General features: G+C 45.0%; 2 protein-coding genes across 2 annotated transcripts in view; one reads left to right on the top strand and one right to left on the bottom strand.

Annotated features, from left to right (window-relative positions):
* On the top strand, window positions 1–20,795 carry Ccn6 (cellular communication network factor 6). The gene is made up of 7 exons (XM_057761652.1): window positions 1–85; window positions 482–787; window positions 6,103–8,317; window positions 11,290–11,587; window positions 15,380–15,622; window positions 18,645–18,838; window positions 20,514–20,795. The coding sequence occupies exons 3-7, from the start codon at window positions 8,270–8,272 to the stop codon at window positions 20,793–20,795; spliced, it is 1,065 nt and encodes a 354-aa protein (XP_057617635.1). The 5' UTR covers window positions 1–85; window positions 482–787; window positions 6,103–8,269.
* Window positions 20,224–23,475, bottom strand: part of Tube1 (tubulin epsilon 1) — a 19,387-nt gene continuing 16,135 nt past the window's right edge. The window contains exon 12 of the mRNA XM_057761651.1: window positions 20,224–22,428. Coding sequence (XP_057617634.1) covers window positions 22,270–22,428 — 159 coding nt within the window. The 3' untranslated portion in view covers window positions 20,224–22,269. The remainder of the gene's footprint in view (window positions 22,429–23,475) is intronic.

Raw genomic sequence — 23,475 nt, 5'->3', positions numbered from 1 at the left:
AGGAAGACTTGCAGACGATGCAGCGCTGCTGTGGCAGATCCAGAAGCCCCATCTGAATTACCTTAAGCAAAACTGACAATTTATTGTAAGTGTATGGAGAGTTGTAAACCACAGCTTAATAAAATACAGAGAGAGAGGGGAGGGGGAGAGGTGCTTTCTATGGAATCCTAATGGGAGAGGATGACACAAATCCAGAGCCTGCAATCCTATCAGGCTTTGCCTTTAATTTAATATCGTTAGAGGAGTAGTTTTTATATCCTAGGATTTATGAATATTGGTTGGGCCCACTGCATTTTTTTCTTATAACTTTATGAAACCAGAACTAAAATGATTGCATTTTACAGAGCAGGGAGCCTAGAGTAATAGAGTCATGCAGCCAAGTGCTGCCTTGCTAGTCTCCCGTGACCTGGAGCCTGTCCCCGCGATCATCAAGCTCCATTTTCCCGTCTTAGTGTACGGTTCTCTGTTCTTTGTCACATAGATTCCACATGCCGTCATCAGTCCAGAGAGAGGTCCCTTCTCTGCGTTTAAAGCTCAGTCACTCAGAGGGAGGACTGTGGCTAGACAGCGTTTGCCGCTGGGGCTTGCAGGTAAGACATTAGCTCTCAGCGCCGCGCCTGCCTGCCACCTGATCACAACTGTGATCCTGGATTAACCCGCTGAAGCTGTAAGCGAGCGCCCAGCTAGATGTTTTCTCTTGTGTGTTGCCGTGGTCATGGTGTTCCACGAGTGGAACGGTGACTTAGACAAGATGTGGATGGACATGCCCTGCTAACTGGAGAGACGGGTGAGTGTGGGGCTCTGGATGCAGGACAGTGTTTCCAGGGACTGAGGTTGGGGGGCGGCCAAACAGTTGTTAGCTGAGCATTTCAACTTTGCCTTCAGGGGGCTCCTTTGTTTTCCTTACTTTGCCAAAATTTAGCGGTGCTGTTGAAAGTCTAACGGCCATGACTTGTCCCAGTGATGTGCCTTGAGCAGCTGACTCCTGCTGTCTTTCACAATGCTTTCTTTTCCTACCACAGTCTTGTCACTAATGATAATAATAGACTAAAAATCAGTTTTCTTTCATGCTGTGCTTGGTTCCTTTTTTAAAAAGCAGACTATCTTAGAATAATCATGGCAATAGGTGAGGTAGAAATCCTTGGGCAAAAAGGGAAAAAAAAAAAGACCACAGAGTGATGTAGCCCAGCACGGGAGCTACTGGCTACATATGGCTACTTTAATTAATGGAATTAAATACAATTAAAGTGTTATTTCCTCATTCACAACAGTTACATGTTCAACACTTTGGGGCACACCAGCATTCTGCATTATAGAATGTTCTAGTCACTTCATGTTATTTTGTTGTACAGTGATGTCACTGACCCCAGCAATGGTGCAGACAGCCTATGAAATGGGCCGTGTGGCCCAAGTGGCCCCTTGACCTGGAATGACTCTCCTGCTCCCAGAGGCTATGCACCCCAGCTTTCTCTCCACCACCATGTGTATCTCATTCCCATATAGATTTTCTTGAGGCCAATGTTTCCATCACATGACCTTGACTGGCGCAGAAAGGCATCCAACTTTAGTACCGCAGTGTCACAGGCTGGGGTCGACATTTAGTGCTAACACTGAAATCTTTATGCACATGCTTAACTAGAGGTGGGGTTGGAAGACCCTACAGACTGGAGATGCCGGTAAACAAAACGAAGTGTTCAGAGGTGAAATGCTCCAAGATCCCAGAACTAGAGTTCCCAAGGTGTCTGTGGTGGAAACCTTTCCATGTCTCCTTTTATAACTGCAGAAATGACAGGCTGTTCATGACAGAGGAACTTTGACCCTTTAGCATTATCGTGTTCTCTTGGAACAAAACACGCTTCATGCAGTGTCCACCCATAAACTCTGCTTTTGGGGATCTCTAGTTCTAGTGGGGAAAGTAGAACAGACAGTAGACAGGAGGGAGCAGGCTGTGGTTTGAGAGAGCTCCCAGTGAGTTCTGTCCTAGCCTGGGTGGAGAGGAAATGCTTTGGAAGATTCAAGGAAGAGAAGTCACAGGGAGATGGCGACTGTGTTTGAAGACGGTCCCTGCAAAAGCTCTAGGATTTGTTGAATCGCGCTGCATTGCATTTAAATGCTTATTTCATTTATAAAAGAAAAATCCAGAAGAGACGACGTAAAGAGATCCCCTATGTCTGACTTGCAAAGAAAGGGAACAATACAGCATTCTGATCTGCAAATCCGTAGTCAAACACTGAGCAAATAAAAGGAACGCTGCGTTAACACTTTTCCCTTCACACTGAAATGTTGAGTGTTTGTATTGTCTGAGATTCCCATTTGATCGATCGCCCTCTACTGGTCAGAAGCCGAGATGCCACCGCGGGGATCACGTGGTCGCCCCACCCACGGTAGAACATTTCTGTCTGTCCAATTGTGCAAATTTCCGGTGACAATGATTGGTAAGCACATGGTTGTGGTTATGTCGACACGGCGCGACCATTTTATGTGAAGAGTACTTTCGTCTATCGATACAAGCATGTTTTGTGACCGGAAAACCAAAAGGAGTGATGGACCCTGCCCCGTCAAACTATTTCATTGTCTTTCTCTTGCTGGTATGTTACGTATCAATCACTCCTCGGTAGCATATTAAAGCAGATGCGGATTTAAAGGCTTTCGAAAGTTACAGCTGCCGTTGAGTGCAGTGTGAAATAAAAATAATCCTTACTCACTACGGAAAGATCTGATCTTGCTGTGGAATGAAAAAGCCTAACGCTTGCGACAGAGAAAGCCCTCTCCCTCCCCCACCGGGGACTTTTTGTAGAGATGGAAAAGCCTCCTGCGGCAACCATCCTAGCGCTACCGCAGGAGACTCGGCGAGATGGCGGCGGGCTCCTCCCACCTCTGCCGCAGCCGAGATCAATAATGCAAGGCTCTGCGGCAAACACGCGCCTCCTTTCTTCCCTTGCAGCGGCCATCAAGAGCCTGCGACTGGAGCATTGATCGTCGCGCCATCTAGTGTCCTTTAGGGTCCAGTGCAGCTTTGAGCTGGAAAGTCCAGAAACAGCTTGAAAGCCGCATCGGGTTGACAAGAGTTTCCATCAGCTGATCTCATTTAAAAGAACAAAGAAAAAGACAGATAAGTAGTGTGTCTATTTTCCCGCGAAGGCTCTCTTAATGTCATTCGTTGCATGGAATAAAGACTCCTTACGTTTTATCCCCCATGTCTTAATCATAGTTACTATTGCGGTGACGAAGCGCCATAACCCAAGTAACTTGGGAAGTAGAGGGTTTATTTGGATCACACTCCAAATCACTCATCATAATCGAAGGAAGTCAGGAAAAAAAATCAAACAGAGCAGAAACATGGAGCTGATGCAAGGGCCATGGAAGGTCCTGCCCACTGGCGTGTTCTTTGCGGCTTGCTCAGCGTGCTTTCTCACAGAACCCAGAACCACCAGCCCAGAGAGGGTACCACCCACAGTGGGCTGGGCCCTCCTCCTTCAAACACTAAGAAAATGCTCTACAGGCTTGTCTACTGCCGAATCTTGTGGAAGCATTTATTTTTTTAATTGAAGTTGCATTTAAATGCTTGTTTCTTAACGACTCTAGTTTGTGTCAAGCTGACAGACAACTAGCTAGCATACCCATTATTTTGAAATAGTCTGATCACTGCATGATCCAAGCTAATAGGAAAATCCTATACAAGCATATCTGGCTAAATTTGAATTTCTGGTTAAAAAACAATAATTATTTAGTATATGCATGTAATATGCGATAAAACATTTCACTAGGAATCCTGACGTGATCATTATCTTTGGTTTTATTAGCGCAGTTTGACAACACTCCTAGAAACAGACTGTTGTAGTACAGGTTTTAGAAGGGCTCCTAGCCAGACTTGGACTGCTTGAGGCATTTTGCTGTGGGAGCCCTCTTCTGGCCTCCACGGGCACTGCACTCATCCGTTCTCTCCTACACACCTTAACAGACCCATTATTAAAAAAAAAAAAAAAAAAAAAAAAAAAAAAAAAAAAAAAAAACAAAAAAAAAAACAGAAAACTAAAAGTTAAAAGGAAAACCAGGAGCCAGGTGGTGGTGGCTCACGTCTTTAATCCCAGTACTTGGGAGGCGGAGGCAGGTGGATCTCTGTGAGTTCGAGGCCAGCCTGGTCTACAGAGGGAGTTCCAGGACAGCCAGGGCTACACAGGGAAACCCTGTCTTGAAAAACAAAAACGAACAAACAAAAAATAAAAAAAAAAGAAAGGAAGGAAAGCAAGCCAGGAACAGCACACTGCTTTATGCAAGCGTTTCTTTCCTGCAGCATTAGCTCCACCCACACCCTGGAGCACAGCTAATACTTGGTCCTCTTTTCTCCCTACTTTCCCTGTGATAGTTTTCTGTGTCTGTGTCTCATTAACTCAGCCTTCTTTCCCACTCAGAGCTCCCTCTGCAAACCAGAGTAACAAGGCAAGGTATGGCACTTCCACTTTGGCCTTGTTTTCCTTATGCCCTTGGAATGAGGCTCTGACCCAGGGCCCACACAGGTGGCAGGGCAGGGCATTTTGTGGTTTGCTTGTTGCTAGGGACCCGGTGTTTACTAGAAACCAAACAGAATGTGGTAACCCCTCTACTCCCCACATGTCTGGAGAGAAACTGCAAACTGTGGGCCCTCTCCTCAGGTGGCCTCAGAGGCAGGCGGATCTCTGTGAGTTCGAGACCAGCCTGGTCTAAGAGCTAGTTCCAGGACAGGCACCAAAGCCACAGAGAAACCCTGTCTCGAAAAACCAAAAACCAAAAAAAAAAAAAAAAGAAGGCACAAGAGCTGGTTCATGGGGCTATGTGCAGATCAGGAAGTGAGTGAACCAAGGAGGTAATAGTACTTTCTCACGCGTGGCTGTGAGAATCAAGTGTTTTATATCCAACCGTGAGTGCCCTGTGGAGAGCCAGGCGAACTCCCTAGATATTAGCTGTCATTTCTATTCAGTCTACTTTCCCTGAGGGGAACGCGGACCCTCCCACCCTCTCTCAGCCTCCTTTCCAGTAGGTTACCACACAACAATCCTTGTCACCCTTTCAGACCTAGGGATCCATGACCTTTCTATAACCAAAGACATCGGAAAAGAAGGGCTGAAGAGAGGCGCGCATGCTCTGTAAAACTTGCTGACCAAGAGCGCCGAGTTCTGACTTTTGCCCGCCCAAGAAGGCTGCCTGTCCTGGAGAAGGGACCTGGACAATGCCCTTACCAGAGGGACTAATGACGGGATCTGTCCTTTGCTGACGGGGCTCTCCTTGTGAGAGGCATGCAGCCTGCCTGAGCACTGGAGCAGAAATCCTCTCTTCATCTGGTGTCAACTCTGAACTTTTGAAGCCACTTGCAATGTAAATTAGCTCTTATCTGTCATTCTCGGAGTTTCTCTTCTGTTATTAGCCTTTCTGCAATTTTTAATGACGGATATTTTGTGTGTTTGTTTATTCAAGGTCTGCTCTGCCGGTAGATAGCATAGGTCTTGGGGGCAAGGATTAAGGGTGTTTTATTGACCAAGCACAATGACTTAGCTTTAACTTTTTAATCTGTTAAATGAGGACAGCAATACAGCTTTTGTCCACCTCACTGAGCTGTGAAATTAAAAGAGATAATACATGGGAAGCGTCCTTGTAAGTTATGAAATGTGCTCCACATAGTTAGGCTTAGGGCTGTGTCAGTTTGAGGGGACAGCACAGGCTGAGCGCTTGTGGATGAGATAATCACGAGAGAGATGAGATATAATAGGAGAAAGTCCTTGGAAGAGGTGACACCGTGACAGCTTTTACTGCGTAGAGCGGAGCACAGCGGTTCCCACCCCTAAAAATATCCTGTTCACCCAGCCGAGAGTGAAATAGTTAAACAGCAGCAGAAGACTGGAGAAGTCTTAAGTGTGGGCAGAAGTGAGTACCTCAGAACTGATGGGGGTCTCCTAAGGTGGGCGGAAGTGAGTACCCCAGAGCTGATTGGGTCTCCTAAGTGGGCGGAAGTGAGTACCCCAGAGCTGATGGGGTCTTCTAAGGTGGGCGGAAGTGAGTTCCTCAGAGTGGATGGGGTCCCTTAACCATGTGAGGTTTTGCTAGCCAGTTGTTCTTTTCCCACTACAGCAAGGACGGACAGACAGTAGGACACCCTCCCTGTTCCACAGCTGTGAGAGTGCGCAGTGAAGGAAGGCATTTCCAAAAAACTGGCTGAGGCTGCAGGGTTTTCACAGAGAGCAAAGGTGGAGAGCGTGGATCCCTCTGCAAGTCCAGTCGCTGCAGATATATGGAGCTCCACATTTGAAATAAGGAGAGTGGGAGCCAGAGAGATGTGGCTGATGAGCCAGCGAACAGGACATTATCAAATCAGATGGCCAGTTTGGGGCAAGGATCACTGTGCCTGGGGATCCAAATGCCAAATGATCTCTACACCAGGGAAATAAAAAGAGAAAGGTCAGACTGGACCAAAAGCAGACACAGTCTCCCTCACTGAGCACTCTGGGCGTTTGTCTTAATTCTTAAGGAGCAGGACACCCCAGTGATGGTTAGTCTTGATCATCACCTTGAAGTGCTCTGGGATCAATTAAGAAATATATCCTTCCTTGGATCTGTAGGGGTGTTTTTTAGAAAGGATAAGCTGAGGTGGGAAGACCCGCCCTCAATACGGGCAATACCATCGCATGGACTGGGCTTCTGGGCTGGATTTAAAGGAGAAGGCAATGAGCTCTGACTTTCATCTCTCCTTCCTGACTTTGAGTGCAACCTGCGGTGCGCGGCGGCCCCACGCTCCTGCGATGGCTTCCATGCTGTGATGGAGCCCCACGCTCCTGCTGAGACTTTCGTGCCGTGATGGGGCCCCACACTCCTGCCGTGGCTTCTGTGCCGTGATGGGGCCCCACACTCCTGCTGAGGCTTCTGCGCAGTGATGGAGCCCCATGCTCCTGCCGTGGCTTCCGTGCCGTGATGGACGGCACATGTAGGCCCTACCTTAAGTCACCTCTGTCAGGTATTTTCTCACAATAAAGAGAAAAGTAACCGATCCGAGGCCTTAGAGCTGCAACTGCACGGGGGTCATCTGGTGGTCCGCAGCATGTAGCTGGAGGCTGTCTGCGCGTGTGCACAGGCTTCTTGCACTGTGGGCTCAGTAACATCAGACTCCCTGGGGTCGCCATGGGAGGCATTAGCCGTGTGCTACGTTTATGCTCACAGAAGAGCAATGAGTTAAGGATAAGAAAGACGTCAGGATACCATAGGCTCGGTGACAGGCCAGAGGAATCATAGGCTCCGTGACAGGCCAGAGGAAAGGGTTTCTGCCTGCTGGATCCTCAGGAAGGCAAGACTCCGATAGAGAAAGAGCAAAGGGCAGGAAGGGCGCACAGAGGTGCTGGTGACAACACAGGAGGGGACAGGCTGGTAGCCACATGTGGGGAGGGATGGGTGAGGAGAAACGGTACAAATACAGAATAATTTCACGTTTTAGATTTTTAAGGATTGTTTAGACTGATACGTAGAAACATACAATTGTACAAATTAACGTGTAATTTGTAGTGTTCCCTAAGTTTTAAAAATCCTACTATTTCTATGGATGTCAGTGTTTGGTCCTAGGCTGGAAAAGATCTGGGGTTAACTTTTCTGTAACCTTCCATGGAACTGCGACCGCAGAAAGGGGCCTGGCTTAGGCAATGCACTGGGAGAGTCCAGCCACATGACCTAGGTTTACTGGTTACTGTCCTCCAGGGGTAAGCTATGTACTGGCATAGAGGACAGGGAAGTGGGGGGCAGCTCAGAGACAGTGAGCTGATGGCTGTCTACCACCTCAGGAAAGGCAGTTAGAATCTGCTGTTGGTAAAGCATGAAACTCGGTGGCACCTAAGGGGGAGGGACCAGACCAGCGCCCCTAGCAGAGAAATCAAAGACAGAGACCAAGGGCAGGGAGGGGACAGTATCTAAGGCAGCTAATGCCATCCGCCTCCTGGAAGACAGGCTTAGACCTCAAGAACAGAGCGCCAGCCCTTCCCCAGAGGGAAGCCTCCACTTGATCTTGCCCAGTCCCTGCAGGAAGGTCTAGCCTCTGGAGACACAAGCTGTGCAGACCAAAGGTGCTTCTAGAAGTCACATGAAGTAAGCAGGGCACTGGAATGGATGGATCCTCAGATGGAAAGTGCAGCCTGGCCCGGGAGGTGGAGACGTGGTTCCCTGCGGAAGACACAGGGGAGCTTTGTGCCCTAGGCGAGGACGGGCCAGCGCTCCTCCGACTCTCCATCCTCCCACGTCCCGGCCACGTCCCGGCAACATGCACAGGCATCTCTTCTGCACTCTGCTCATTCCTGGACTGGCACAGGTAGGTCTTTGTTTTACAGCCCGGCTTCAGCTGTACTCCTTCAGGCCCAAAGGAAAACGGCAAGACAGAGATGGGGAAAGATGCGGGTAATTATTTCATGAGAAGTGGGGAGCCATTTTCCTTTCCAGAAAGTTCTGTTTTACAGTTCAGGAGCTTTGTGAGATGCTTGACGTTTCTCCTTTTGAGGTGTGCCCTCTAGTTTGCTTGTGATGTATGAGCAGTCCACAGACATTACCTTATATCTGTTTACAGAGTTCAGTCCCAGCTCTTGGACGGGTGGTGCTGATGGCCACAGCCGTAAACATGGTCCCTTCAGGCGGGTTACAGGCACCGGCTCATCTTTCCAGAGCTTGCAGTATGCAAAGAGTCCCTGGAAAAACGGTTTGGGGCATTTTTTTTTACGTTGAAGCCTGTCCTTGTTTGAAAGGAGCACTTAGGAAGGAACATTTAGTTGTTGTTTTTTTTTTTTTTTAATGTCCTATTACTTTGTCTTTTCTCAAACCTCACATCTCTGACTTTTTTGTGAGTGATTCTGTCCATGGAAGCTCGAAATATTTCAGAGAGCCAATCAAAGGAAGTTTAATTTAATACTAGCAATTCATTGCCTTGGTGTTTTCTAATGAGAAAATTAAATCAGGGTGACTAGTTTATTGATTTATTTACATGGCGAAGGTCATTGCTGTCACAGAGGACAGAGCTCTGACCGCTTCTGGTCACTTGGACAACATACCCGGATGTGGAGTTAGGAGCCGGTTCTGGCCTGGGCAGCAGAGGTGTTTTAGAAGGGAAGCTGTTACACTGTTTAAGAATGTAAGGTTTCAAAGGGATCCCAAGGAGGATGTCCAGGGTGCGGTTCTTCTCTTTTTCACAGTTGGAATGTATTGCTTCAGCAGCTGTGGAACCAGCTTGTTCCTGTTCTGCATTCTGAGAGGAGGCAGGTAGTTATTGTCAATGGAAAGCTAGGACATGTTCTTACACAGTAAATATTCCAGCCCAGAGAGATATGTACGGAATAAAAAACAAGCGCAAACATAAAAAGAGATTTGCTTAGAGCAGAAAATATCCTTTTCTGCTTTTCTGCTTTTTTTTTTTTTTTGTCTTAGTGATTTTTCCTCTTTTGGTCACTGGGATAAAATACCTAAGAAAAACACCCGTAGGAAGGGAAGGCTTGCTTTGGCTCTCACTTCCAGAAGTTTCAGTCCATGGTTGTTGGCTGACTCATTTCAGTCTCTGATGAGACACAACACGGCAGCAGAAGCATGTGACAGAGGAGGCAACTTATGTCACAAGCAGAGAGACAAACCAGAGACAGAGGCAGGAGTAATGACACACCCCTCTCCAATGGCGCCCTTCACTGAGATGCCACCTCCTAGCTGTCCATTCTCCCGAGAATCCACAAATGTGTGGATCCGTGAACCAGGTCAGCAAACACACCGTACACAGACCATTTCTGGACAGTGGTGACCAGCTTGTGTGTGTACATGTGGTAAACATGTGTGCAACATGGTGCAAGTCTCGTCTGTGTGTCCGTACAGTGTCCCGAGTTCAGCATCAAGTGCCTGTCTGTGACTCCCTACCTTGTGTTTTTGAGTCAGGATTTCTCTTATTTAAGATCACAGATCTGTCCTTAAGCTCAGATCTGTTTTAGAACATTCTCTCACATGCATCATTCCATTGTCTCAAGACTTGGCTTTTGAAACAAAATGTCTGAAAGAAAAAAAAATATGTGTAAAATTCCTTATATTCTCAACATTTTTTTGTGTGTGAATCCTTTTTTGTCAATACTTTTTGCATTACAATCTATTATAATTTCCTTGTTTTTTTTTGTGAGGTAAGTCTGCTAACAAAATCAAACAGAGAAACCAAGCGATCCAAAGTTTTGAAGGTCCCATGCTCAGAAGTTTGCATGGTAAGCTGCAGAGAGTGGGGACCACCAGAAGACTTTAAGGAGTAATACAATCAGATAGTGTGCCATTTAGTATCTGTGAGATAAGAAAGGATAGACTAGGAGCATGAGGACAGTATGGTAAGCAGGATCAGCTATGGCATGGCTGTGGTGTGAGGGAGCAGAGCTTGGTCTATGTGGAAGATGAGTTTTGAACCCCGGTTTTTTAGAAAGGACATTTGGGCATCCATGCCCATTGGGCAGTCATCTGTGTGGGCCTACAGGTCAGTGGCACACAGCGTAGGGAGAAAACTGAAGACGGGGTGGGGAAGGAGATTGCCAGGTGATGGTATTTAGAAGTGAGCAGCTCATCAAGGCGACTGCTGATGTTCTAAGGTACAGTCCCGCACAGCTGATGTTCTAAGGTACAGTCCCGCATAGCCTAACAGGCCGGGAGATCTGGAATGGTTGGGGGAAGTCACTCCTGTGAACATGCCATGGATGCTGAATAAATGTGACTGTAGAGAAGGTTCTTCTAATTACCCAAGTGAACACTGTGGTGGATTGGATCACAGTGGTAGGAGAGAGGACATGGAGGCCAGTGGGTAGTGGTGGTGTAGATTTGAAAGGTGCCTTCAACAAGGTTTATCAATGAAATTGAATGTTAGCATGTGAGTCCAGCCTGATCCAGTGCACAAGATGTTTTTGAAAAATACAATGGACATTTGTATGGATGGAAAAGATGCGTGGAGGAAGAGGGCAAGTTTGCGCGGGCTGTTTACCATCTAAGTGGAGCAGTTAAACAGGCACGTTTGGTTCCTTCAGAAGAGTGAGCTGGTTGGGAGAAGAGACGAAGTGAGGGAGGGAGCGATCCTACCCCAAATGTTCCAGTGCAGAGCTCAGGGGAATGAAATCAAAGCAGTTCAGGAGACGGAGGAGCAGTGTGGCGGGCAGAGACAGAAACCCAGTGAGGAGTCAGGGAGTGCGCATGCCCAATACCAATATTGTAACTCACCACCTGTTTGGCATGCATCTCCTACAGAGTCTCAGGAACCTTTTCTAACATCACCTTTATCATCAAATGAAGCTCTGCTGCAGGGCGCAGGGCACTGTGCCATCAGACACGACCCCTGAAGGAGGGCCCGCAGAAACACCCCAAGTGGGTCACCGGAAACAGGTCTGTCACTGGCCCTGCCGATGTCCTCCTCGGAAGCCCAGCTGTCCTCCTGGGGTGAGCTTGGTGAGGGATGGCTGCGGATGCTGCAAAGTCTGCGCCAAGCAACGAGGAGACGTCTGTAATGAAGCCGACCTCTGCGACCCTCACAAAGGGCTGTACTGTGACTACTCGGCGGACAAGCCTAGGTACGAGACGGGAGTGTGTGCATGTAAGTGTCTTCTGGATCCATTGGGAAAAGCTGAATTGAGACACATTTTCCTGCCCCACGTAATTCAGAGTATGAATTTAGTTTATCTAAATACAGGACAGATGCAGGTTCCGCGCACCAGTGGGCTGGTTCAATTGTACCGGGTAACGTTTGAAATTCAGAGACACACGTTTGAAAGCCACATAGTTATCTCGCAGTTCTCAGATAGCTGGGTTTGTTGTTGTTTGTTTTGTTTTATTTTTGCGACAGGAGCTCTCTACACAGCTCTAGCTGGCCTAGAACTCATAGAGATCCACATGCCTCTGCTTTGAATGCTGGGATTAAATGCATGTGCCACCAAGTCTGGCTCAGGTAGCCGCTTTTCCTGATCCCATATAGCAAATGTCACGTAACTAGGGTCTGACCTAAAAATGACAGCTTTTCTTAATCCTGTCTGAAATTAATCTGAATTCAGCCTTTCATAAAAGGAGAAAATAATCGTCTTTAAAAATGCATGGATGTTTCTCTTCAGAAGGAGGAGTGGATGGGGGAGGGAGCAGAGCACTGGGAGGAGGGGAGGGAAAACCTTGGTCAGGATGTAAAAACAAACAAACACATCATGGGATGTAAAACGTGAGGATGTGGACGTTCTGTGTTACCTTCCCTCTGGCCAGCTGAGACTGTCTTCCCACGAGTGGCTTCCACATACAACACGAGATCTTTAGTGGCAGATGAGGGAAGCAATTTAGAACTAGGACCTCAATTACTTCCCAGAGCTAGCCTAGACCACAGCTTGGGCTATCATTGGCAATCTACGCCTGCTGCACAGAGCAAACCAGTGTAGAGACCGCGTGGCCTGGGATGACTAAGCCATTCAGTCTTTCATAGAACATTTGTTGACTTCTGACGTAGAACACTGACAGACTGTCAAGCTTGTTTTAAGGTCCGGGCATCTCCCCACGGACTAGCAATCCCAAGGACTAGAGCTTCTGCTAATGTGGGCTTTTGTCAGTTGACATTTAATGAGTTTGTAATTTTAAAGTTTGTTTAAATGAAACACATCTAATACAAGCTATAATAATACATTTTCTTATAAATGACAACTACTGACAGCAAAGTACATTTTAGTGAGGATAATGCAGTCTTACATTTTTGTAAACGTCCCAGATGTCTAGCTCAATAGAGGAGTAGACCCTCACATCTGCCTCTTTGCTTTTCTGGTTGACATCTGAGGGAAACTTGGCTTTACACAGACACACAATTAGAAGCAGGTGGACTACAGTGACATGCTCTTCAGACACACTCATGCATGCTTCTGATAGACTCACGTGTGACAGGTCAGACACACTCACGCGTGCTTCTGATAGACTCACGTGTGACAGGTCAGACACACTTACGCGTGCTTCTGATAGACTCGTGTGATAGGGTGCTCCTTAGAAATTAGCTGCATCATGGGATCTGAGACCAAACCAACAAACTTTTTTTTTTTTTTTTTTTTTTAATTTTTCAAGACAGGATTTCTCTATGTGACAGCCCTGACTGTCCTGGAACTCACTCTGTAAACCAGGCTGGCCTTGAACTCACAGAGATCCACCTGCCTCTGCCTCCCAAGTCTTGGGAATAAAGGTGTGTGTCACTGCTCGGACCCCAAAAACCTTTTTTTTCTTTATTTATTATGTATGAAACATTTTGCTTGCATGTATTTTTGCATGCCAGAAGAGGGCAACAGATCTCATTTTAGATGATTGTGAGCCACCATGTGGTTGCTGGGAATTGAACTCAGGACCTCTGGAAGAGCAGCCAGTGCTCTTAACCTCTGAGCCATCTCTCCAGCCCCCAACAAACTTTTAATTCTAATAAAATACCTCAAACCCACTGGGCTGGTTCACACATACTTCTAGCACTGAGGAGGCTGAGGCAGGAGGATTGGGAGTTTGAGGCCAGACTGGGCTACTTGGGAAGACCCCCCCCCCCTAACTTTTTAAAATTTTTGATGTGTTTGGTTGTTCAGCTTTCTTTTTTTTTTTTTTTTTTTTTTTGGTTTTTCGAGACAGGGTTTCTCTGTGGCTTTGGAGCCTGTCCTGGAACTAGCTCTTGGTTGTTCAGCTTTCATACGTGTCTGTATACCACATGTGCAGCTGGCCTCTCTCGGAGATCAGAAGAGGGTGTTGGGTCCCTCGAGTCTGGAGTTAGAGATGGTCATGAGTTGCTTTGTAGGTGATGGGAATGGAACCCAAGGGGAAAGAAACCTTATCTTAAAAACCCAAAGCAAATACAGAATCTGCTTGGACTTGGTTTTTGACTCATGTGCGGTTTTGTCATCCTCTGCTCTGGGTATTTGGAAAGTATCAGTTTTCCGATTGTGTAAATAATAAATATATGCCCTTTAAACAATCACTCTCAGCAGAAAGTTGACACAGTTGGTGGCTAGAAAGATCTCAGTGGTGGATAGCAGTTTTCCAAAATTCTTTTACTAGGAAGTGTGACTATGTCACTGGCAACAAACACTTTTTTTCTTAGCAGTGACAATTAGTGACAACTTCTGCCCAGTTTCAAGAAGACACCTCCACAAGATCCAAGTCTGAGCACCCACAGTTTACCCAACAACTGTTTAAGGAAAGTCCCAACTGAAAACTTAACTCCTTTGTCTCCTAATACTATTATACTTGGCACACTGAATATTATGTATTTACTTTGTCATAAGAATATATTTAAACAGAAATGGGGAGGATTTAATAAAGTTAGCATATTTTACTGTGCTACCAAGAACACTGTTGTAACATGAGGGTCTGTTTGTTGGGGTTTCTGTCCTGTCTGGTTCCCGCAACTGATTAGCCCCAAAGAAAATCACACAGAGTCTACATTAGGTTATAAACTGATTGGCCCATTAGCTCAATCTTCTTATTAGCTTTTGTAGCTTATATTAACCCATTATTCTTATCTATGTTAGATAAGAATGGCTCGGTACCTTTTTCAGCAGGGCAGGTCACATTCTGCTTCTCTAGTGATCTGGGCAAGAATGCAGGAAGAGCTTCCTTCATCCCAGAATACTCCTGTTCTCATCGCCCAGCTTCTACTTCCTGTCTGGTTGACCCGCCTATACTTCCTACCTGGCCAATCAGCATTTATTTAAAACATGATTGACAGAATACAGACAATTATCCCACACCACACTGTGAAGCTAACTTTATTTTTCTAAGTACCAGTGCACAAAAAGTCAGAGCATAGCCACTTCCTGTATGGCCCAAGTCATGCTAACGCATCTGTTCTAGCCACTGCTGATTGTTCCACCGATGTCACACACACCCCAGTGTCGTGAAGAGTTTCCACGGATTCTTTGAAAACTATTCCTACAGGGCTGGTGGGGCACGTTTGGAAAGGGCTGATCCTGAAAGGGATCCGACTTCCAGTGACCTCGCAGGACTACAGTTAGCTAGGTGGTTCTCCAGCCCCGCCTGTGGACACATTCTGGCCTGTATCTGTGCATCCAGGTGGAACTGTCTCACCAGGCATCCACCATTTATTTATAACCATCTCACTGCCAAGCCTAGAACTTTGAATAGCTGCCTTTACTCCAACTTTTGGGGTTTTTTGGAAGTGACCATTTGGGGTTTTTAGCCTACACAAAAATACAAACACCCCATTTTAACCTTTCTATAGATGCTCTGTGAAGGAGATTCCAAAGAGGCTTAAGGAATTAAGAACCACATTCATAAGAGACAGTTACACCTGGAGTAGGGTCTATCTAGCCAAGCCATATAGTTTGATTTATGTTGACAGTCTGCTGCTGCTGCTGCTGCTGTTGTTTTCCAGATCTTGTGGCTGTTGGATGTGAGTTCAACAGGGTCCATTATCAGAATGGCCAAGTATTTCAGCCCCACCCCCTGTTCAGTTGCCTCTGTGTGGGTGGTGCAATTGGATGCACGCCCCTGTTCATACCCAGGCTGGCTGGCAGCAACTGTTCTGCAGCTGAAGGTGTAAGGAGAGCTGGTACAACCAACTGTGGCCTGGGACCATCGCAACAAGGGCGCCCTGCAGGCTCCAGAGCAGTGCCAGGTGAGCCTCAAAACCATAGCTTAGGGCCACAGTCATGGGTTGCCCTGCAGGCTACAGAGCAGGGCCAGGTGAGCCTCAAAACCGTAGCCCAGTCACGGGGCGCTCCGTAGACTATAGAGCAGGGCCAGGGCCTCAAAACCGTGGCCCAGGGCCACAGTCACGGGGTGCCCTGCAGGCTCCAGAGCAGAGCCAGGTGAGCCTCAAAACCGTAAGCCAGGGCCACAGTCACGGGGCGCCCTGCAGGCTCCAGAGCAGGGCCAGGTGAGCCTCAAAACCATAGGCCAGTCACGGGGTGCTCCGCAGACTACAGAGCAGGGCCAGGTGAGCCTCAAAACTGTACCCCAGTCACGGGACGCCCTGTGGCTACAGAGCAGGGCCAGGTGAGCCTCAAAACCGTGTCACGGGGCGCTCTGCAGGCTAAACAGCAGTGCCAAGTGACCCTCAGAATTGTAGCCCAGGACCACAGTCACGGGGTGCCCTACAGGCTACAGAGTAGGGCCAGGTGAGCCTCAAAACCATAGCCCAGGACCACAGTCACAGGGCGGGCGCTCTGCAGGCTATATTGCAGCACCAGGTGACCTCAGCAGGGATGACTTCCTGTGGTTCTTTCCTGATTCCAGCCAGTAAGAACTGATTGGCTGATGGTTAGAGATTTACAGTGTGTGTACCCGTGTAGTGTTTGCTTCAGGCAGGTAGGTATATTCCAAGTGTCTGAAAACTTTATATTTTGGTTTTGAGAATAAAAGAGTCTGATTTTTAAAACCTCCCAGATTAGGGAATTTCTAAAATCTTACTCTGTTTATCCTCAACACCTTAGGAACACTAAACAAATACTGTTCACATGTACCAGTTCCTGCATTATCAAAGTTTTTCATATAGTACTAGCAGAAATGAAAAGTTAATTTTAAAAAGTTTTTTTTTTTTTTTTTTTTTTGGACTAACACATTTTGAGGTTCAAAACATTATTTTCAAAACTGACAAGGGCTCCAGTCTTCTTCACTTTAAAGCAGGCCACAGTAGTCAGGCCGCAAAGCGAGACTCCTGAGTGCTTATCTTGAGCACGAGGTGGCTGCAGGCGTAAATGATGTCCTACTCAGACGCTCGAGAATTTTCCAGACAGGAGTTCCTCTAGGGCCACCTTCATTATGTTGTTAGTAAAAATTATTCTGAGTTTTAGATATTTAAAGATGCAACGAACAAAAACTTCCTCCAGGATTCTGGTTGTGTGAGTTAGTTAGACAATTTCCAGGTTGTTCACATGGTCACTCAGCTAACAGCACGGCTTAGCATACCTTTGAAACAGAGTTAGGAGACTGTCTCACTTCTTTGTAGCTCACCATTTGGGAGTTCGTGGGAACATGAGTAATAACTAATAGGGTCTATTGCTGGAATCGTATGTGTGGTAATAACATTTTGGAATCTAGCATTTGCCAGGCCCGTATAAAGCAAGCAATGGCATCATCCCTTCCTCATGTTTTTCTCAGTGCTCATAAACACTAAGCTTTTGTTTTATTAATCCCATAATTTCTTTTCTTTTTAGTGAATGTTGAACAAATTCCTGAACTGCAGGCCTTGGTTTAACTGTAAGCAGGGTTATCAGCAATGCAGTAATCGAAGATACCTTTACCTATTGCAGATGTGCCAGGCTAATCTGCTTCCTGCAGTGAGGTCTTTAACTGTTGTCTGCCTCCGGGTATCTTTGTTTCCACTTCCGTTGCTCACTGTTACACTGAGGGCAGCATTGGGAAGCCAGTTTCATCAGGCAGCACAGGCTTCAGAGTGACTGATATTTTCTATTAAGGTAGTTTTTCTTTTTTAAAATCCCCTCCCCCCAGCTTTAAGTTGATATTCTCAAAGTAGTACTGTGCTATATATCTATGGGCTCAAATCACCACTTTCCTCCCAAAGTATCAATTGTAGGATGTACATTAGAGAGATGCCTGGAGGTAACAAACCTGTGTTTACTATGAACCAAGGGTCTGCGTCAATGGAGAACAGTAACAATCTCCTAATGGTTTTTCATGGAGAATTATTATGGAAGAATTATCTTTTTTCCTGTTTCTTCTACACAGCAGACAGTGGAGAAGTTTCATTTCTCCACTCGTAATTCATCCACAGTTGCATTCCCTAAGTATTTCATAGGTGATTTCAAGTGGCTAACTTATAGAGCTTACTGTGGGCCTGGTAGCAGGGAATGAGACAAGTTGGGTGAGATTGACATGTGAAATGATTTAGTATATAAGATTAAATTAGTGCAGTGTTGTTAGAAATTCCCATGATGGACAGGTGAGACTTGCTGTGCAAACCTGGCGACCTGAATTTGAGCTCTGCTTAACGGGAAAAGGACAGAATTGACGACACAGAGCTGTCTCAATCTCCACAGGTACACTGAGGCCCGTGCGTCTCACCTTGACTACAATTTTCTAAGAGTAGATTTAAAGTGGAAGAGAACTAATTTTATTATCTCATTCTTAAATATTTTATTTTAGATCTTGAACATATCGTGAAATTTAAATACTAAGGTCATACATATTACACCAGCCATGGTGATACAGCCATGGTGCCTGTATACCTAAGGCTTGGAAGGCAGGACTGCGAGCGAATTAGCAGGTAGTCTGAGCTGCACAGCAAAACCAGGTCTCAAGGAAAGAAAACCCACACTATTCTGATTATTGTCCTGACTTCCCTAATCCTACCAACATTCACCTCGATACCTGTTAGAAATATCAGGCAAGAGCTAACAAAAGACAGATACCGATCAGAAGCAGTCTAATCCTCGAGGATGGATGGGCAGAATGATGTCAGTGGGTGAAGATGAGTCTATTCCCTAGAAACTACACGGCCACACTTGACGAAGGGAGGAAACGCAGGTTCCAGGAAGGGAAGGATGACTTAGAACATAAGCGTTTATCCTTTCATGCAAAAAGTCTTAGAACTTTTAGATACCTATCGACTTTGTTTAAAAATTAAGTCCAGGGTAAGTACATATGTGCACACATATGCAGTCTCCCATTTATGTTAGCTTACAGGAACCTCCCACTTACTTGGAAAAAAAAGTGCCTTGTGCAAGCAACGAAGTGGACTCCCTGCTCCAGAACGTGTGGAATGGGAATTTCTAACAGGGTAACCAATGAAAACATCAACTGTGAAATGAGAAGAGAGAAGAGGCTATGCTATATCCAGCCCTGCAACAGTAATATAGCCAAGACAGTGAAGGTACAGTGTAACCAGACTTAAGTCAATTATGCTTGTGTTAAGTTCCTGAAAAGTAAGGTGTGTGTATTCTGGAGGGAGGGATAGTGTTTGAATCTCATCAAACAAAACCACCTCACTGTGACTGACTCTTAAGTTAAATTATCTCAGAGGACAATAGGTGTTGACCTAGCTCAACTCTACAGGGAAAATTGTATATAGTAGTGGGATTGTAGGTGTTCAGTTTAGTGAAGTGGGGCTTGTTGGGTAGTGGTGGCGCGAGCCTTTAATCCCAGCACTCAGGAAGCAGAGGCAGGCGGATCTCTGAGTTGAAGCCAGCCTGGTCTACAGAGTGAATTCTGGGACAGATCGGGCCACACAGAATCCAAGAAATATCTACTCTGAAGGAACGGTATGCGTGGAGGGTTCTAAGAGATATCTACTCTGAAGGAACGGTACATATGGAGGATTCCAAGAGATATCTACTCTGAAGGAACGGTATGCGTGGAGGGTTACAAGACACTGGGCTGCTCAAGACCCCTATTACTTGTTTTCTTAAGGCAGGGTTTCTCTATTTTCTTGTTCATCCTAATTATAAAAGTGTAACCAAAGTATTAAACATAAAATCCAGTTGTTATACCAGAGCATGAAAGCAGTTCTGCTTACAGTTACATAATGGCATGACTGTTGCTTTGGAGGGCCACACCAAAATGCTCTGTGCATGTTAGAGTAAACTTGCCAAAGGCCATGCTGTCCTACAACTGGCATAAAGTAGTAGAGCTGGTACTATTTCTTGATTGAAGCAAGAGAATTATCTTTTTATTTATTTTTTTGGAGACAGGGTCTCTCTATATTGTCCTGGAACTGACTATTTTGCCCAGGTTGGCCTCAAACTCAGAGATCTTAGCTGCTTCTGCCTCCAGAGTGCTGGGATTAAATGGGTGTGATACCATGCCTGGTGCTGCAAGAGAATTATCTTAATGGATTGATTTTTAAATTTATTTTTGTGTATGCACTTAAGCACACATAGAAAAGACTAATCTTTAGAAATGATATAAACTGTGTTATACTCAAGGTAGTCCCTATTGTATTATCAAGTTGATTCCTCAGCTTTAAAGCTGTCCATTCATGGGGGCTGGAGAGGTGGCTCAGCAGTTAACATGGACTGTTTTTTCAGGGGACCCCTATTGGATTTTTAGAATACACATGCAGGCTCACAACCATCTGTAACTCTAGTTCCAGGGGATCTGATACCTGCTGGCCTTTGTAGGCACCAGGTACACAAGTGGTGCACAGACATACATGCAGGTAAGACACACATAAATATAAACTAGAAATAAATAAGTCTTTAAAATTAACAAAAGATATCCATTCATTTATTCACCCACCCAAACTGAGTGATATGTATTAGAAAATTTGCTAAGCCTTAGGTAAGTGACATTTAATAAGACAGCTCTTTAAATGCAACAAAACAAATAAGTTTTCATTTATTGTACAACTGAATAAAAGACAGAACGAGAAACACCAGGACATCTGAAAGCATGATGGGACAAAGGTATTTCACAGAGAAGAGGGTCCTAGAAGGCACAAACAACGACTAGTAATGCCCAAGAAATAACCCACCTAGTATCTGCTATAAAATCCTTGTTACTGTAGTCAAATTTAAAGAATGACCTTTTAACTTCATTCATCTTTTCAGATTCCCAGAGGAAAAACATGTCAACCCACTTTCCAACTCTCCAAAGCTGAGAAATTCGTTTTTTCTGGTTGCTCAAGTACTCAGAGTTACAGACCGACTTTTTGTGGAATATGCCTGGACAAGAGATGCTGCGTCCCCAACAAGTCTAAGATGATCACTGTTAGGTTCGACTGCCCCAGCGAAGGGTCCTTTCAATGGCGGATGCTCTGGGTCACATCTTGTGTGTGCCAGAGAGACTGCAGAGAACCAGGAGATATGTTTTCTGAGCTCAGAATTCTATAGAGCCAAATATAGGGAGGAAAGTTTAAGGCTAAGTCATTCACGTCATATAATCAAAAGACTAAAGTAGCTATAAAAGGATGAAACATTTATCTAATAGATTTAAAGCATAAAGAGCCACTAGTTATTCTTTGGTTGCTTTATTTGTGACATCAGAAGTTTCTAAAAAATATTCTAAACAAAAAGGAATGCCTGAAAAAATTTAAATAACTCATTTCTAGAGGATATCTATAATTATGTAATATATACATGATACCATATAAGGATTTAATATATAATAAAAATATAGTTTACAAGAAAAAATTTTATATAAATATAAAAAGACATAATTTAAAATTTTATTCTGTACCTGGCAATGCAGTCTATCAGATCCTATCACATGATATTAAAGGGAAGATTCTTAAAAATAAGATACTACAAATGTATCTATAATATCCATTGTCGTGTTCTGAATATCAGCTAAGATGCTTATAGGAAGGAGAAAATGGAATGTCTGGAACTACTGCTAATCTAAACTAACAAAATAAAAGCCAAAAATATAACAATTACTTAGTAAAGGGAAGAAACAAACTATTAATAAACAAAGCACACAACAGATTAGTTTTTCTTGAAAATAATTTTTTCTCCCAAAATATTTTCCTTGAAGGATAAACCAACCAATGGATCTGAAATATAAATGCGACTAAAATCAATATTAAAGATTCAAAATATTATGGAGACTGGAATCATTTCAGTAAATAATGACCACTTACAACGAAATTCAGATGAAGATACCAAGCTTAGCAATGTTCTGCTCAGTGTGCAAACAGTGACATGATAAGTAGCAGTGTTGTACATTTGCTTTTAAACTATTTTAGAAGTGACTGTATGTCTAAGTTGTGATTCTCTTGAGTATAGGCATGTTACTACTCAAAGGCTTATCAGTTTTAATAAAGACTCCCTAAAAGTCCAAACATGACACACACTGTTCTTCCATTCCTAGGACCTGCTTTCCCAGCATTTAAACAGAGCACGAAGAGATAAAGATAAATACAGAAAAGATATGTACAGTCTTTCCTGAGGCGTTCACCAGTGAGGTCTGCAAAAGGAAGCGATGGGGAAAGAAAGGAGATGAAGAAGCACTCTTTCCCTCTCCATCGGCTCTCACTACGCAGCCCAGGCTGGTCCTGAACACAGTCCTCCTGCATGTCAGACACACTGGATTACATGGTGTACCACATCAGGCTCTCTCTTAATTTTGAAAAATTGCTACAAGTGATCCCACACACCGGTGTGTGTGTGTATACATATACATACATATACACACACACACACATATATAAACAAAATAGAAGCCATTGTTTTAGATAACATACTTCCTGACTCCCGGATACTGTAAAAAACAAATTGGGCTTTCTGAATCACAGACAACGCTGAAAGACAAAGGGAGAACGAATGTGAGCCAGAGAAAGTAACAGTGCACGTTTAGCTGCTTCTTTCACAAGGCCACGCTTAGCCGAGGCACATCCAGCACAGGCATGCTCTTTGTGGCATCAAGTTCATCATACTCCTGAATGAGAGCTGACAGAGAGGACACAGCTTCTGCAAAAGCACATTCCTCCATCCCGTCAACTTGAAGATAGTGATGGAGGTGAGCCTGCAATCGAAAAAAGACAACATTACCAACTCAGGAACTTAAGACATACAACTGCCCCATAAAACAAATACTGTTAAAATTCTATGTCATTCACCCGTCCCTCCTTGGGAGCTCTAAGCAGTTGCTGAGGAAAGGGTGAGGCAGTTCTCAGTGGTAAACCCACTTGTAAAAGCCTTGCTTAAGTAAAAGCCCTCCACATTCGTTCAAGGAACCCTAATAAATTACAGTGGAGGAACACACACACAAAGACTTGAAGGTAGGAGGGAGGTTGAGAAGCAGAAGGGGTTCAGCTCGAAGGGAAAAGGAAAGGATCATAGGAAGTATGATCAAAGTAGATACTATGTATGCAGGAAATAGTGAAAGATTAAATGCATTTTAAACGCATAGAACATTCAGCTCTAATCTGGAAGCAGGAACTTAAGTCAAATATTTTGCCTAAAGCTGTGTCCACTGTACAAGAGTGGCGTGGGTCTTAATGGGTTGGCCGCCCATTTCTGACTGGATCTGAGCCCCTCCACTGGAGCTGTAACCCAGGACAAAAGTCCAAGACTCAGGAGGTCACAGGATGTAAGGGACAATCTTTTGTCATTCATTGGTTTGCTAAATGGACATGTTGAAAAACTGTCCATTTATATTTATATTTATAGAATAGTGCTGCTCTCAATATTGGTCATAAAGGCTTTCTTTTTCCTTCCCGTGGATACTGCAGAGACCAGTCAAAATGCGGAGAATAATTGAGTATCGAGTACTTAGCTATAAACGGACATCTATAGAATCCCTTCCTCCTACACCCCAGCCTCACCAAGGCTCAGGGCACACTGTAGAAGATAGTGCAGAAAGACTATAAGCTAGACTATGGGAAAGAACATTGTGAGCTTAGGTTCTAGACATGGCCACTGTGCTCCCGGACTCGCGGTAGCTGTGGTTACCTACGTAAGACCGAGCCTGCCAAGAGTGTGACATGGGTCTCATGAGGCCCCACTCCTTGTGCAGAACTACTGGTAGTTAATGTTTGTGGGGAAGGGGGAGTCATTCTTGCTCAGTGAT

This window comes from Chionomys nivalis, chromosome 2 (genome assembly GCF_950005125.1).
Source record: "Chionomys nivalis chromosome 2, mChiNiv1.1, whole genome shotgun sequence".
In the NCBI taxonomy this organism is placed as follows: Eukaryota; Metazoa; Chordata; class Mammalia; order Rodentia; family Cricetidae; genus Chionomys; species Chionomys nivalis.
The sequence above is the reverse complement of the archived record's forward strand: the minus strand, read 5'-3'. Positions and strand labels throughout refer to the sequence as shown.